Source organism: Zootoca vivipara, chromosome 10 (assembly GCF_965207765.1).
Source record: "Zootoca vivipara chromosome 10, rZooViv2.hap1.1, whole genome shotgun sequence".
In the NCBI taxonomy this organism is placed as follows: Eukaryota; Metazoa; Chordata; class Lepidosauria; order Squamata; family Lacertidae; genus Zootoca; species Zootoca vivipara.
The window spans coordinates 19,084,396-19,100,720 of NC_142593.1; the positions used below are offsets into that span (position 1 = coordinate 19,084,396).

The window sequence follows — 16,325 nt, forward strand, 5'->3', positions numbered from 1 at the left end:
ACGTAACATGAGGTATGACTGTACTATTTATTTATTTTTTAAGAATGTAACAGATACTGTATTCACATAATCAAAAAGAGTCTTGAGGCACCTTAAAGACAAACACAATTATGAGTTTTCAGGGTGCCACAAGACTCTTCATCCATTTGGTTCAACAGAGAGACAGCTTTCCCTCTAGAAGAAATTCACATAGTGATATAGGGATCACACAACAGCACCTCCTCTTCTTCTCTGCAACTATTTGTGCACCCTGAAAATTTGCTCGGGGGGCACTAGGGGTGTTTGTGGGAGCTGCCAGAGAACAGGATGGTAAAGTCTCATTGCAAGAGTTAAAGTCACACGATGTTGGATTCTGTCCAAGCAGAGGACCTTCTCGGTGATGGCGTCTGTCCTCTGGAACGCCCTGCTATCAGATGTCAAGGAAATAAACAACTATCTGAGTTTTAGAAGACATCTGAAGGCCCTGTTTAGGGAAGTTTTTAATGACTGATGTTTTATCGTATTTTTAATACTTTGTTGGAAGCTGCCCAGAGTGGCTGGGGAAACCCAGCCGGATGAGCAGGGTATAAATAATAAATAATAATAATAATTATCATCATCATCATTAATTATGTCCACAGTTTCTTTTTATATTTTCAAAGAGATGAAAATTTAAGTAGGATGAACAGAAGAGTACATTTATTCAATGGATACAGATCTAATTATTTGCTGTCCAAAATGTAGAAAATCTGAAGGGCTCAAATCTGGAAAATTTGCTGTCACTGGAATTAACAAAGGTCTAACGTAGCCATTATTCATTTGTTGTCAAACTGATGTTGCAGCATGGTACGAATAAATCCAAAGTACATGGAAGTTGTTGAGAAAGAGGGGGGGGGGTGAGCAGCATTCGGTTCACTAGGTTTTAGGAGAGAAAGGCTTACTTCCAGGGTTTTGCACAGCCTTTATTTCACACATTCCTCTTTTTTGGAGGGGGGGGAGCAGGACATTCAAAGCCTTTTACAGCACAATTCTGAACATGTCTACTCTGAAGGAAGTCAGAAGGAAAGATAAACAGGACTCACTACCAGGGAGGTAGGCCTACAATTGCAATTTATGTGGCAAAAATGCTGAAATGACAGCATTTAAGAGTCCACTTACGACGTGCTGTGTCAGCATAGCTCTTTTATTTACATGCAGGATACAATGAACTACAGTGGTACCTCTGGTTATGGATTTAATTCGTTCCAGGGTGCCGTGTGCACCCCGAAAAACCCGTAACTAGAGGGGCCGCTTCTACACACACATGCAGCACAATAGAGCACTTCTGCGCACGCGTGAAGGGTATACACTTCCGGGTTTGCCGCAGTCATAACCCAAAGATTCCGTAACCTGGAGGTTACGCAATACCTATTTTAATAGCCGTTAAGGGGCAGGAGGGGGTTTATTGTTCATGTTTTTGTTATATGTTTTGTGTTTTTATGTTGTGAACCGCCCCAAGATCTACAGAGGAAGGGCGGTAAACAAATTTAATAATCAATCAATCAATCTCTCTTTGCAGACTTCCAGTATAATAGTCAATTGATCCACACTGCCCATCCATCCATAGTTTAAAAGCTTAAAAGGAACTTTCAAAATATATGTTCGGTTGAAATAGTGGCAATTGAGGAAATAAACACAATCACTACGAAAAAAATTAAGACTGCAATCCTATGCACAATTTCACAGAAGTATGTTCCATTTAACACAGTGGGGCTTTCCTCCAAGCAAACATGCATCAAATTGCACTGAAAGAGAAAATTTACGGCACAAGAGAAACAGTTAGGGGGGATGAAGGGAGAAGCTTAAAAAAAGGAAAGAAGAGCCAGCATGATACATTTTGCAAAGACAATGTTTCTCATCCCGAGTGTTTCCAATTTGAAACTCTTCCCACAAGTAGTGCACCCTTTGCAAACAGAATCTAATCCAATTCTTTTTTGTAAAATAAATTATCCTTTGTTGTCAAGGCGATTTCATGGCAGCATCCTGGGAAGACGGATTAAATATAAACTCAAAGCAAAATGGAATTTTTATTTTATGAGAAATATAATCTACCAGAAGTGATTAGATCTGAAGTTACCAAAATCTCTCTTCATCAGTTCAGTCACTGCTAAGTTTTAGACAGCCTCCTTCCCTTACTGTTAGAACACTATAATCTATAGTGCAAAATATTCCCCGAGAGTCAAAGAGCTCTGACATAACAACACAAATCTCTTAACACTAGAGCATTAACCATAAGCGATGAGACCTTGCAGTTTAATCCATTCATTTCCTTATACCCACTTGGTAATTGTTGTTTTTTTCTATTTTCCAGCAAAGGAATATTTTTTAAAATTCTGCTTATTTTTCCAGCAAGCAGACAGATCACACAATAGCAACTGAGCATGCACTGGCAAGAAAACTGTTTCCGCTCCTAACCATTCCAGTACAGAGCAGACTTAAAGAAGAAAGCCATGTTAGACATCATTTTCACCATGGAAAGTTGCCAGTCTCCTGGCCATAACATGAAGCGGAACTAACTGTACAAGTAAGGTGATCGTGGGGAAAGTTCCCATGTCTGTGCTCCACAACAGCAGTGGCCACCAGTGAAGACAGGGAAGCTAATATCACCGACTCACTTGGCAAGCTGGTGGGAAACTGATTGCAGGGATCAAGCCCACTTTGAAGTGAGAAAGAGAAGGGGCAGAGAGAAGGGGGAAGAAGGAAGGAGACAGACAGCAATGGGAGAGGAATGATGGTGAATGATTATTATCCAGCACTTCAACAACAAAAAGAGTTGCACATTATCAAGTTGCATACTTCATTCTCCTCCCATTGATGGAATATGCCTTAAGATGTAGGAACCCGTAAGGAAACGGAATATTAAATTATCTCCGAATAGTCATTTATTGGAAATTTCTTTTAAAATTATGTCTAGATGGCATCTGACCACACGATGGGATTAAAAGAATGATGGGTTTTACAAATGGATTTAATATATTCTTCTTTTATATCTCTGTATCTCGTATTTTATTTTTATTCATTTCTTTTTTGTACATCACCACAATCTTTTTGAGTGGTGGGCAGTTTATATATTATTTAGTGATTAAACAAAAAACAAAAAAAACCAGTATCCAATACCCTGCATTTAAAAGCTAACAAAACATAGGGAATCAGTGATTGTACACATCAGCTCTCAGAACTCAGTACTGCTGCCATGATCCAAACAAGGCCTGCATGGGCATAACACAGTTTGGCTTTGCTATTTGCTTCACAAGATTTCTGTTGCCAGAGAGACAAGCTGCTTTTTATACTGAACAGTGGCTTGTCTCTTCTGCACTGGAAACATCTGTGGCCAAAAAAAGCACACAAAGTTTCACACTGCAACCTTTCTTCTTTGGTTCCCATACTGGAACAATAAGCAAAAAATAGTAATATACCTCTGTGGCTTCTTTTGAGGAGTCCAAGTTAATAAGAAATCCCTTAGGTATGTAGTTCACTGGGATTTCTTAAAAAGGGGGGCAATAAGGTTTCCACTGATGAAAAAAGCATTGCATTGATTTAAAAAGCATTAAAATGGGCAGGCAGGTATAACAGAACCATACTGTTGTATGTAGATTAGAAAGGTAAACACTGTTTCCCACCACAACTAACTTCACAACTAATTCAACAATGTTATTTGAGGGAGAGAAAAAAGCATTCAACGTGTCAAAGAAAAACAGACACTTGGAAGAGCTCTACTGCCCTCTAGTGAGCCAATACAACACACATTTCAGGCCAATAAGTAGCTAACCACCAACCACTACAGTATTAGTAAAATCAGATTTTGAAGCCGTTGCTTTCCACAGCAAAATAAATAAATAAATAAATAAAAATATGACCGCATAACTTTAAAAGAGGAAGAGGAAGCTGAGAAGGATTAGAACAATAAAGCCACAAATGTTTTATCGCACTTGACAGCACTATTTTATACATTCCTCAAAATAAATAATTCAGAGCATTCATTTAAGGAGGGGACATACTTTTACAAAAGGCTCTTTATAGTTCAAGTTTATTTCAGTTGGTTTCTATTAAGATTCAAGATGCAATGGACGCAGAAAGTTATTAATGTTTGCAAACATACAGAGGACTGAAAAATTGCCCCCCAAAGAACAAGTATATTATATATACACAATCAGAGGACCACATAGCCAGCCAAAGTTCATGGTTGCTAGAGATCCTACCCTTCTCCCAAGAAAGGGGGGGGGGGCTTGCCCAAGATCACATGAGTCCACATGACTGCAAGGTCAAGACTGCACATTCGCCTCAAGACAGGCAAGAGGAAGAGGGTGTATGTCGTTACCATGGCACTAAGTCTTCCAAAGGCTCAGAAAGCAGAAAGATGCTTCACTGCTTACCACACCTCTTCTTAAGAGTTCAGTACAAAGGACTGGAAGATAGGGACATCTCACTGTGCCTTGGGAAAGGGTGGAGAACAACATGCTGCATCACTCCTTTCTAAGGACATTTGAGTCAGCATGACACCTACTGGCTGAGGGAAAGGGCAAGGAAACGTTCCAGAACAATAATAAAATCACTTTATTTTAAAAGGAACTCCTATGTCAAGTGAAAAATTTATACAGCAAGAGATTATCTACTTAACTGGAGGTAAATCTGCAAGTTGGGGCACTATTAATCTAGAATCCTGTTTATAATCCGTATAGGAAAAGTGATAAGGATTACCAGGTCCCATTTCTCTGGGAAGGGAACTCACAGGATCCTTTTAAAATGATGGGCTTGAGTACAAAACGTTACATATCATGCCTCTGCAAGGAGCAAGTTGCACCAGCATCCACTTCAATAGGCTATAAGAGAGCTTTGAGAAGCCACAGGCTGCATTCCAAAAAGCTGTGTTCCACTTTTTGCTGTGAATGCTCGTAATGGTGGAGGGAAACTGTTGCTAGAGAGGCTATTCAGGAGGAAATCTCCCCACTTCCACCAGGGAGAGCATAGAGGGTAGCAATAGGCATTTTTCCTAGGATTGGTCCTGTGGCATCCCATAAGGTCAAGAGACAGGACTGTGCTGAGCTCTAGAATTCAGCATCAGCACGGTGCTGAGGACACACAATATGCCGTTCATTTTACTGAAGTCCTGCATACGTATGTGGGTAATGATGGTCGACTATTTTAGGAGCGGGTCAGAAAGGACAGAAAAGGAGACAGGAACAACAGTAATAAGCATCTCTCTTTCCCCAAACTCAAATTCAGCTGCACAAATTGGTACAGTTTATATTTCTAAATTGAAGCTCATTGTAATGGGTATCGACTATTATCTCAAATGTGCTGAGTGCTCTTTAGGATTGTGTAATCTTTGTATTATGGTTAAGATATTGTAGTATTTGTTTTATTTATTTGTACTTAACCTTGGAGGCAGTGATGCATCCACTCCAGAGGAGGATTTTGCTGGACTCTGAAGTGCCCACTATTGCTCGGTGGCAAATATCCCCTTTTGGGGCAAGGTGCTCCGGGTGTGTGTGTGTCCAGTTTCAGGCATGCTTGGAGGACATTGAATATCTGGATCCTTTTTGGTCATCAGGCCAATTCAGGGCACTGAAACTGCCTTAGTTGCTGTGGCTGATGGCATTTGTTGCTGGGGGGGGGAGGTGGAGGGAGTTTAAACTTTCTCTTTTTATTGACCCTCAGCAGCGTTTGAGACTACAGACCATTGTATTCGTCTGAAGCAGCTCAAGAAAGTGAGAGTTCTGTGATTCAATCTACAATCAGGGCCATTCATAACATTTATTAAAAAGTAGCGCCTTAGAGACCAACTAAATTTGTTCTGGGTATAAGCTTTCCTGCGCATGCACAGTTCTTCAGATACCTAGTAGGACAGGTGGATTGTAGAGGGTTCTTAATTCTAAGACCCTTAGGAATAGTGTCCAGGTTCTTGCATTTAGTCAGAAAGGAAATATCAGTCTGTACCTGTGCAAGTTTCTTTGTGAGGTTGATGGACTTCTCTGAAGAAGTGTGCATGCACACGAAAACTTATACCCAGAACAAACTTAGCTGGTCTCTAAGGTGCTACTGGACAATTTTTAATTTTTAAATATATATTTCGACCGCATCAGACCAACACGGCTACCTACCTGAATTCATTAAAAAGGTATTTTGAACTGCTGCAACAGTTGAGTTGGATGGTTAAGGGTATACTCTATAGATTTGAAAACGGCAATGTAAATAAATATTATATGTAATGGTTTTGACGCATCGTCCACCTTAATGACCCAAAGAAAGCCCTGATACATTAATTCACTATGAAAGCAAGAGAAGAGTTTCCCTGCATGGCACACATATAAGAATCATGAAACCCAGGTCATTTAGCAGGGCAGCGATACCTCAGCAGCTCTACACACAAAGGCCTATTTAAATTTGCTACCTATCTTTGATATCTGAAAACAGAATCATCACCAGCAGCATTGCAGCAATGGCTACGAGAGGAGGCTTCTTACCTTTGAATCTTCATTGCTCATTCCAAGTTCTAAAACAGCTTGAGGAGATTTTTGTTTTGCTTGGGTTGATTGAGCCATCTGTAGGTTAAGCTGCCATCCAACAGACTCAAGCTAGGAAACACAAATGCAAATTAAAATAAGATGTGCCACAACCACCCAGGTAAACCAATGTTTTAGCTTTCGAGGCTGATGCTATCACTCCCTAAGCAAATGCCGACAGCCTTCAGACTTCAAGAAACACACTTCTAGAAACTTTGCTCAGTTCTTCCTTAACCTAAAGCCTGGCTCGTTTTCACTGCAATTATATGAAGTAACAGATAAGGCTTATTTTAGGACAATCACCCTATTCATGAGGGTAGACTTCAAGCACCCTAAAAGTATGCAATTGTGATTGAAACCACAAACCACAAATGATGTTTGCTAGTTCCTAGTTCTCTTAACTGTGAGAGCTGCAAAGATAAAAAGTGCCTGTGCTAAAGAAGTTACTATAGGAAAATAAACCCTTCTCAAATCAGCCAAACTGCTCCCTATGTGCATTCAAGCCAAAGCTACTGGCTTCTAGCAATGAAGTGCACACTGGTGGTGCTGTGGTCTAAACCACTGAGCCTCTTGGGCTTGCCGATCAGAAGGTTGGCTGTTCAAATCCGCATGACGGGGTGAGCTCCCGTTACTCTGTCCCAGCTTCTGCCAAGCTAGCAGTTCGAAAGCACGCCAGCGCAAGTAGATAAATAGGTACCGCTGCAGCGGGAAGGTAAATGGTGTTACTGTGCGCTCTGGCACTTGTCACGGTGTCCCGTTGCACCGGAATCAGTTTAGTCATGACCCGGAAAGCTGTCTGTGGACAACGCTGGCCCCTTCAGCCTGAAAGGTAGATTAGCGCTGCAACCCCATAGTCACCTTTGACTGGACTTAAGTGTCCAGGGGTCCTTTACCTTTACCTTTATTCTAGCAACAAAAATATATTTATAGATCCCTGACTTGTCAGCCATTTTTTGGTTTGCAGGGCTAAGAGCATGAGATTCAAAAGCCGTTTCCTTGAGCAGATCAAAATGCAAGCCTGAAGGCAAAGTTGCAAACTTTTACATGATGTACCAGTTTTTAAACCCAAGGATTTTTCTGTGTTCTATTTCCAAACATTTCTGTAAGAAAGTATCACAAGGCAGACACCATTGCTATGTTTACAGGAAACAAAAACTTCCAGGATTTATACAGAGATATAGATATACATGATATATAGATCTATTTAAGAGGGAGGGACCATAAAGAAGGCTGGTCGCTGAAGAACTGATGTATTTGAATTATGGTGCTGGCTAACAGGACCAGTGGTCAGGGATGATGGGAATTGTAGTCTCAAAACATCTGGAGGGCCAAGTTTGCCTATGCCTGGAATAGGCAGTGTTTGGAGCCCCATCAAAGGCTTCATACATGCCCTAGGGACAAAAGGTTGTGTGAAAAAGGATCTTTTGTGATAAGGAGGATCTTTGGGGATAAGGAGGAGCCTCTGCTTTTTGAATTGTATTTCCAAGATTGGTATAGTCCCTCGATAACTTAAATGAACATGAACCTTTGCTCATTTGTATGGATATAGTAGTGATGTATGGAAGTAAGAGCTGGACCATAAAGAAGGCTGGTTGCCAAAGAATTGATGCTTTTGAATTATGGTGCGGGAGGAGACTCTTGAGGGTCCCATGGACTGCAAGAAGATCAAACCTATCCATTTTGAAGAAAGTCAGCCCTGAGTGCTCACTGGAAGGACAGATCCTGAAGCTGAGGCTCCAATACTTTGGCCAGCTCATGAGAAGAGAAGACTCCCTGGAAAAGACCCTGATGTTGGGAAAGATTGAGGACACAAGGAGAAGGGGACAACAGAGGACAAGATGGTTGGACAATGTTATTGAAGCTACTAACATGAGTTTGACCAAACTGTGGGAGGCAGTGGAAGACAGGAGAGCCTGGTGTGCTCTGGTCCATGGGGTCATGAAGAGCCGGACACAATTAAACGACTAAACAACAACAACAAAGAGGGAGGGAAAACTGGTATTATTTGCTAGGACATATTTATTGTTTCCATCTAGTGCTATAAAGTTCAAAAGAGAGATTTTTATTCCCTGGGCGAGTATGAATAAAACAGAAACAGTAGGCCAGAGTATGTGGGCAGAGAATTCTGGATTCCCATTACACTATTAACCACCCCTTAGACAATTTTGATTATGTGATCAAGTGGTACCACTGGTACTCATGCTATCATGTAGCCGAAACAAATTCCAAGTATGCTGGGAAATGTACTTGGCCAATTATCATTGGCCAATTATTAATGTACTTGGCCAATTATCATTTGGATAGCTGCAAACGGTATTTTCCTGAATGAGTTAATCTCTCAGAATCTGTTTGGGTCATTGTCTAAAAGGCAACTGGGTCCTCATAGCCATACTGTTCCACAATTCTATTTTTATGTAAATACTTGAAAGCCAGGCTATTTATAAATGTTTTCATTCATATATCACATTTATTTAGATGCGCGACTTCCACAGGGGAAAATCAAACAGGAACACCATATGGTGTACCAGTTTATATACTGTAAATCAGGATATTTAAAGCTTCAACTTTGCTAAAAGTTTGGGATAGAATTGATAACTTTCTTTTTTAAGCTGGGCTTAGACTTTCAGTGAAAAGTTACCAGTGTAGCCTTGGGGCTTCCACTATATGAGAAATAAAACATTTGACCTTATTAATGTTAATATATCTCTGTTTTACAAGTATAGTTGTTTCCTATGGAAATAAGGAGATGAAAGATGGAATGTTCTTTTCAGAACAAAGACTTAATACACAGGTATTAGTGTCACATAATCATTTTTCCATCCTGGTTTTAGTGATCTCAAAACATGTTTCATTTCTGATACACAAGCCACAAGATATCTTGCTCACATGTCATTGTAAATAATGAAAGTTTATAATGACTGCACATATTGGCCACTTTGCTCACGGAAGAAACAAGCCGTTAACATTATGTCCAACCCAGAGACCATGGTTTGTTTTGCTCCAAACAAACCACATCTATATAGCCAAGATTTTTTATTCACTTACTGACTGTGGTTTAAAGAGTTGTCGTTTTATGAATATTTTTCTGTGAATCACCCCAAGGTCTCTTGGTGGTAGAGAAATTCATAAATACAAATAACAACAACAATTCATTTTGTGGCATAAACAATTCCACACATTTATCAACCATTTCAGAAGCTCTTATATCATGCAAGCATTGCTGTGCACAGAACACAGGTTTTCCTCACAACTACACTTTTTTTGACGTATAGTTATTTTATCACAATGGCACTGAAAACTATTATAAATATATATATATATATATATTCAGATTTAATGCGCACATTTAAAAATATCAGAGAACCACAGAAGCACTGGAACAATCCCAAATTAAACTGCAGATTAACGGAGTTAGCAAGCAAAGGAAAACCCAAGTAACCTTTTCATAGATTGGATGGTCTGATTTTCCAATGCAATTCAAGTGGAGTTTTCACCCCACATTTCTAGAAGTATAGCTATGCTTTCCAAATCTTTGATTAATGTACCATATGCTGCCTGGGGCTTCAGAATGGCTTACCTATTTATTTTATTGAAAGGAAGATTGAATATAATAGAGTCCATCCAAATCTGACTGCTAAGAGTACATGATATATGATCGCAATAAAATGGGACAAGGCATATAGGCATAGAGAACTGGGTTACTTAACACATGCTGAGAATTAAGGAACCTTCCAAGTAAGCAAAATTATTTTACGGAGATTTGTTTTCGCAAAAATGTTATACAACAATATATTGTTACATACAGTAGGTCTCTTACCAAACACAAGTTTTAAGGCTGGGGTTTTATTTTTTGAATGTCTGTGCGTGCAAAATTATCACACCTAATATGTAGAATTACAAAGTTCAAAATCATTTCCCAAAAGCAATAACATATCAGACAGTGGAGGAGGCCCATGGACATGCGCACAAGCTATTTCCGGCGCTTTTCCAGCCCAGAAGTGCGCCGGAAATATCATCTGCGAATGCGCATGCGCACGGGCACGCACTCCCCCGCCCTACCCCGCTTTCCAGCCCAAAGCCGGGTAAGTTTGGGGACCCCTGCTCTAGACCAACCCCCTCCAGTGCAGGAATCACGGCACAAGCATCTCTCACTAAACAAGTTTGCTCCATCTTCCCTGTGAACAGCCCTTCAGATACAACAGAATAACAGAACCATTCACAGAGTTGGAAGGGAACCACCAGGGTCATCTAGTCCAACCCCTTGCAATGCAGGAATCATCTGCCCAACATGGGGCTCATGATTTACTGACTGAGGTTTGTTTCTGCTTTCTGTTTTCTTTTCCCAAGCAGAGATAATGTGTAAGCGTGGTGTCAGCTCCCCAAAAAAGGTCAACAACTTTGGGGTCCCCCCCTTAAAAAAGGTCGACAACTCTGGGAAAGGGGGGGCGCCGGAGGGATCTTTGCACCACGCCACCAGATATGCTTAAGACAGCCCTGGCAGCAACTAAAAGACTGAACTGCGAATCTGCTTTGAATCTCATTTCTGCCTTAGGCCACCCCATCTCACTCTGCCCCAACTACACAATGAGGGATAGTAATACAGTATCAACCTATTTTACAGGGTTGCCGTAAAGAATACAACTGTTGGTGCTTTCCCTTAACACGAGAAAGCTACTTCCAGTTCAGCAAGCATATTTTTGTGACCTGGGAACCCTAAATACTAATTATGGGCACCCATGTTTTGCGTGGGGATACCCCACACAAACACTCTTTATAGTCACATTCTTGGCCTACGCAGTCCTCTTTTTGATATATAAATTTCAATCCAGTTTACATATAGCCCTGTTTAGGGAAGTTTTAATGTACTGTACAGTATTTTTAATCTTTTGTTGGAAGCAGCCCAGAGTGGCTGGGGAAACCCAACCAGATGGGCAGGGTAAAATCATCATCGTCATCACCCCATCCCTACAAAAACCTGACCGAGTACAGAAGTGGCTCAAACTAGAAAAACCTGCACTTGTTTCTTCTTAAATAGCAGGCATAGTGGAGGGGGGGTAAGGGTTAATTCCACCCTCAGGATCCTGATGAGGAGAATCCCTTCCTCTAGGTGCTATTTGACCTTGGATGGAAGCTGCTATTGGCAGCAACGCTTGTTTCCAGCACCGAAAGGGTCACACTTGCATAAATTTCTTATTTGTGCTCCAATTTTAAGCTAAGGAATCTGCGCGTGAAGGATTCGTGCTCCCAAGAGGAGGAAACAGGTGAAGAGACTGGGGGGGGGGTGAGAAAGAGGCTGCAGACAGGTTAGATGATGCATTTAAAAATGAACTTAATGTGATTTATAACAGTGTTAAAACAGCCCCTGTAGTAATGACAAAGGTGACAAAGCCCAACATCGTTTTAGGAATCAAGCTAAAATGAGGAAGATAAGCATCATTAAACATTAGCGCAGGAGGATTTTTAAACAAACAGTGGCTCAAAGCTCCTGAAAGGAGGACATTGCCAGAAAAAATATGGGAAGCTACGAACCACCTGCTCTTTAGCAAATGTTTCTCATTTTCAGCAAAAAGGGCTTCTTCCAAAAGAGAGTCTTCTACTGGACCTTTCTCACTACTGTATGTCCTGTTTTTCTTTGTTTTTGAAACATTTTTATTAAGCTTTTCTAATTACTAAGTGGTAACAAAAATTCTTTATATAATCAAGCCATGAGATTCTCTGAATCTCGTGACTTCCCCCCCCCCATCCCTTACATGGGTCCTAATAACAATTTTTTACCAATCTACATATCAATATATTCTCCATACTTCTCATAAGTGTGAGTTGTACATAAGACCCGTTACTTTACAAGTGGTTCTTAAAGTCCAGCTAATGTTTTGATTTGCTTACAGTGTTCTCTTAGGCAGATTATTAATTTTTCCCATTCTTTTTTGTATGTCCTATTTTAAAAAACTACTAGCCCATTAAAACCACTAGCCCATATATAAATAAAACTTAGCAATGATTTTATGTCCTTCCACTAGGAATGGACTGGCATTCTCTGCGTCAAAAGCATCTCTGGGAACTGGGATACTGCAAGAGCCAGTGGCTACATATGCATAAACACCAATCTTGAAGCATCTTATCTTAGCAGTAGCAAGCTTCTTCCGGACACGGAGCCCAGACTCAAACTGTTACAGCTGCTTAAACCAATCACATCACATTTGGTGGCTATGGTGCAGCCAATGGGCCACGCAGTACCCCATTCCTAGGAATGTATAAGGTTTCTTAGTGCCTGGCTACTTGCAATGATGGGCATGGAGAAGGGGAGGGGATTGCAGCCTTGGGATCCAACAGATCATAATGTCAAGAAAAGAACTGTGAGCAAATCTGACCCTATAAAGCAGTGCTTCCCGACTGGTGGTCCTTGAACCCCAGAAGGTTCATGTAACTCACCAAGCAGGTCCGTGGTTGCATTCACCTAACAAAAACTACCACAGAGATAGCAACATTTTCAAAAGTAGGAGGTCCATGGCTTGGCTTTTGAAAAAGAGAGGTCTGCAGTACTTAGCTAATTGGGAACCACTGCTATAAAGCATAATGTGGGCTGGTTTCATTCACTTAACTTTTGTGGATTTTTGTTTTGTGTGTCAACCTTCAGTGGGTTAGCAGTAGAATCTTGCCAGCATGAAAAATATATAAAAAGTTAAAGCCGTAGAATCATCTTTTGATGAATTTTTCTTCTTTTTTTTAAAAAAAGAAAAGATTGCTAACACAGCAATAGTATAAGCACGCTGAAAAAAGAGCAACCACAAAGTTATGGCACGGTAATAAATCTTGTATTGATCTCTGTTATAATCAACTATCAGTCAGACCACACCAGTCCCTCATTATGTCATCCCTTGAGCACAAAAGAGAAATAAAACTAAACGTTTATTTTTATATTAGATCTTGCCATGTATCCTGATCTACTTCTAATAGTTCTGCTCCTTCTGGCATTAGCAGTACCCATAACCAAGCTGTTAATGTGAACAGTCATGCTTTGAATTTATTTCAGGTTAATTTCAAGGCAGCTTCTAACGCATTGCTTCCAAACAGCTACAACAAAACAAGTAAAAATATTAGGGCAAAAAGTATCTTCATATGAACTTTCATACATGAACTTGCATACGCATTATGGAGCTTTAAGTGTGGATATATTATTACATGTGCATTGCTTTATTTTGGTTTACATTACTGTATATCATACACTTGCCCTAATCTATTTACTTGTTTTCTATATTTGTCGTCTATAGAGTATGTGATATCGGCATTATTATTCATCAGCTGGTCACGTTTCGTTGTATGGTTTACGCATAGCTATACGTCTTAGGTTTGTTGTTGGTTGTATATTGTCCAAACAGCTACAGGCAGACAGAGATTTTAATCTATGTTAAATACCTGTACAAGAAGCCATTTGAAGCCATTAGCTGCTTCCACCTCCACCCAGCCACCCACGGAACACAAAATGAAGACGGTGAGAATGAATATCTTCCTGTGTTCTATCCATTTGTTGTTGTTGTTTAGTCGTTTAGTCGTGTCCGACTCTTCGTGACCCCATGGACCAGAGCACGCCAGGCACTCCTGTCTTCCACTGTCTCCCGCAGTTTCGTCAAACTCATGTTCATAGCTTCAAGAACACTGTCCAACCATATTGTCCTCTGTCATCCCCTTCTCATTGTGTCCTCAATCTTTCCCAACATCAGGGTCTTTTCCAGGGAGTCTTCTCTTCTCATGAGCTGGCCAAAGTATTGGAGCCTCAGCTTCAGGATCTGTCCTTCCAGTGAGCACTCAGGGCTGATTTCCTTCAGAATGGATAGGTTTGATCTTCTTGCAGTCCATGGGACTCTCAAGAGTCTCCTCCAGCACCATAATTCAAAAGCATCAATTCTTCGGCAACCAGCCTTCTTTATGGTCCAGCTCTCACTTCCATACATCACTACTGTATCCATACAAATGAGCAAAGGTTCATGTTCATTTAAGTTATTGAGGGACTGTACCAATCTTGGAAATACAAATCAAAAAGCAGAGGCATGGCATCCTCCTTATCCCAAACGATCCCTTTTCACAACCTTTTGTCCCTAGGCCATGTAGGAAGCCTTTGATGGGGCTCCAAACACTGCCTATTCCAGGCATAGGCAAACTTGGCCCTCCAGATGTTTTGAGACTACAATTCCCATCATCCCTGACCACTGGTCCTGTTAGCTAGGGATGATGGGAGTTGTAGTCCAAAAACATCTGGAGGGCCGAGTTTGCCTGTGCCTGGCCTCTTCAAGCCCCTTTCTCATATTCTCCTTCCCATCTCCTTTCCTTGACTCCTGCTTGCCATTTACTGAACTTGCATCCTTTATAGTCCCAGGTTTGTTGCATTCAAACCTACATCATTCAGCTTTCTTCTAGCACCAGCAACCCCAAGCTCCCTTCTACTGTTTTAGAAAGCTGAGTGGCAGGGGGGGAGATGCCTCATCTAAAAAAATTACCAGGGGAAAACGAGAACATTTGTCTTGTGGATTTCATTAAAGACTCTACTATAATCTGAGCCCTTCCTTTCAAGTTGTCACAAATCATGTTAGTATATGTATATGTCTATCACACCGATTCATCCTGGCTCACACATATGGCATTTCCATGCAAGAACAGCTGACATGAGTCCTAAGAGCAGAAGCAGCTGATGGAGTCTGCTGCACACTGGTACTTCTCCCAGGCAATACGAGGGTAGCTCTTGTTAAAATAGCACCCAATACTAAAAAATTCCCGAAACAAATCATTCAGAGCGAAGGACGAGCTAACATTCTCCTGCCTTTTCATCTGGCTCTGACCTTCTGCCTCTCTAAAAGTGTGTAGCCTTTCAACTCAGGCAGCTACTCCACGGGATCAATAATAAAAGTTCATAATACAGTGTTCCCCCTTCCTGCCTTCTTACCTAATGGGGTATGTAAGGTAAAGGTAAAGGGACCCCTGACTATTAGGTCCAGTCGTGACCGACTCTGGGGTTGCGCGCTCATCTCGCATTATTGGCCAAGGGAGCCGGCGTACAGCTTCCAGGTCATGTGGCCAGCATGACAAAGCCGCTTCTGGCAAACCAGAGCAGCACATGGAAACACCGTTTACCTTCCCGCTGTAGCGGTTCCTATTTATCTACTTGCATTTTGACGTGCTTTCGAACTGCTAGGTTGGCAGGAGCTGGGACCAAGCAACGGGAGCTCACCCCGTCACAGGGATTCGAACCGCCGACCTTCTGATCAGCAAGCCCTAGGCTCAGTGGTTTAACCACAGCGCCACCTGGGTCCCTAGTGGGGTATGTAGGAGCATTTAAAGAAGCAATCTATCCCACATGAGGTACAGAAGTAAACACAACTCTCTTGATAGAGCACCATTAGAGTAGTTTTTGCTTAAACCTTTCCAAACTCATTTGTCACCTTAATTATGCTCTTAAGAGTAACAGAGGTGGTTTTTTTTAATAGTCCCAGGTTTTAATACTCAGTACATTTTAATTTCCTCCCATCTCCCTTATGCATCCATCTCATATGGATGTTTTTTTAATTGTACATGAATGAAAACTGTAAACAATCAGTACAGTGGCGACCAATTAAAATAAGATGAGGTACAGCAGAGAATAAGATTCATGGTGATACAACAGAAATGAATGCTCTGAATGTATTATTAATGTATTGCAACATTAATAAATAAACAAATAAACGAATGCTCTGATCTTGCTACATGTATGTATTGCCTTAAGGAAACTTGGGCACGCTGCCCAAGTACATTTCACAAATCAACCAGTAACCA

The 16,325-nt window shown here is 40.9% G+C and overlaps 1 protein-coding gene across 1 annotated transcript in view; it reads right to left on the reverse strand.

Moving 5' to 3' along the window:
* COMMD10 (COMM domain containing 10) overlaps positions 1–16,325 on the reverse strand; it is a 58,877-nt gene that overhangs the window by 38,664 nt on the left and 3,888 nt on the right. The window contains exon 5 of the mRNA XM_035100291.3: positions 6,483–6,593. Within this exon, the coding sequence (XP_034956182.2) occupies positions 6,483–6,593 (111 nt within the window). The remainder of the gene's footprint in view (positions 1–6,482; positions 6,594–16,325) is intronic.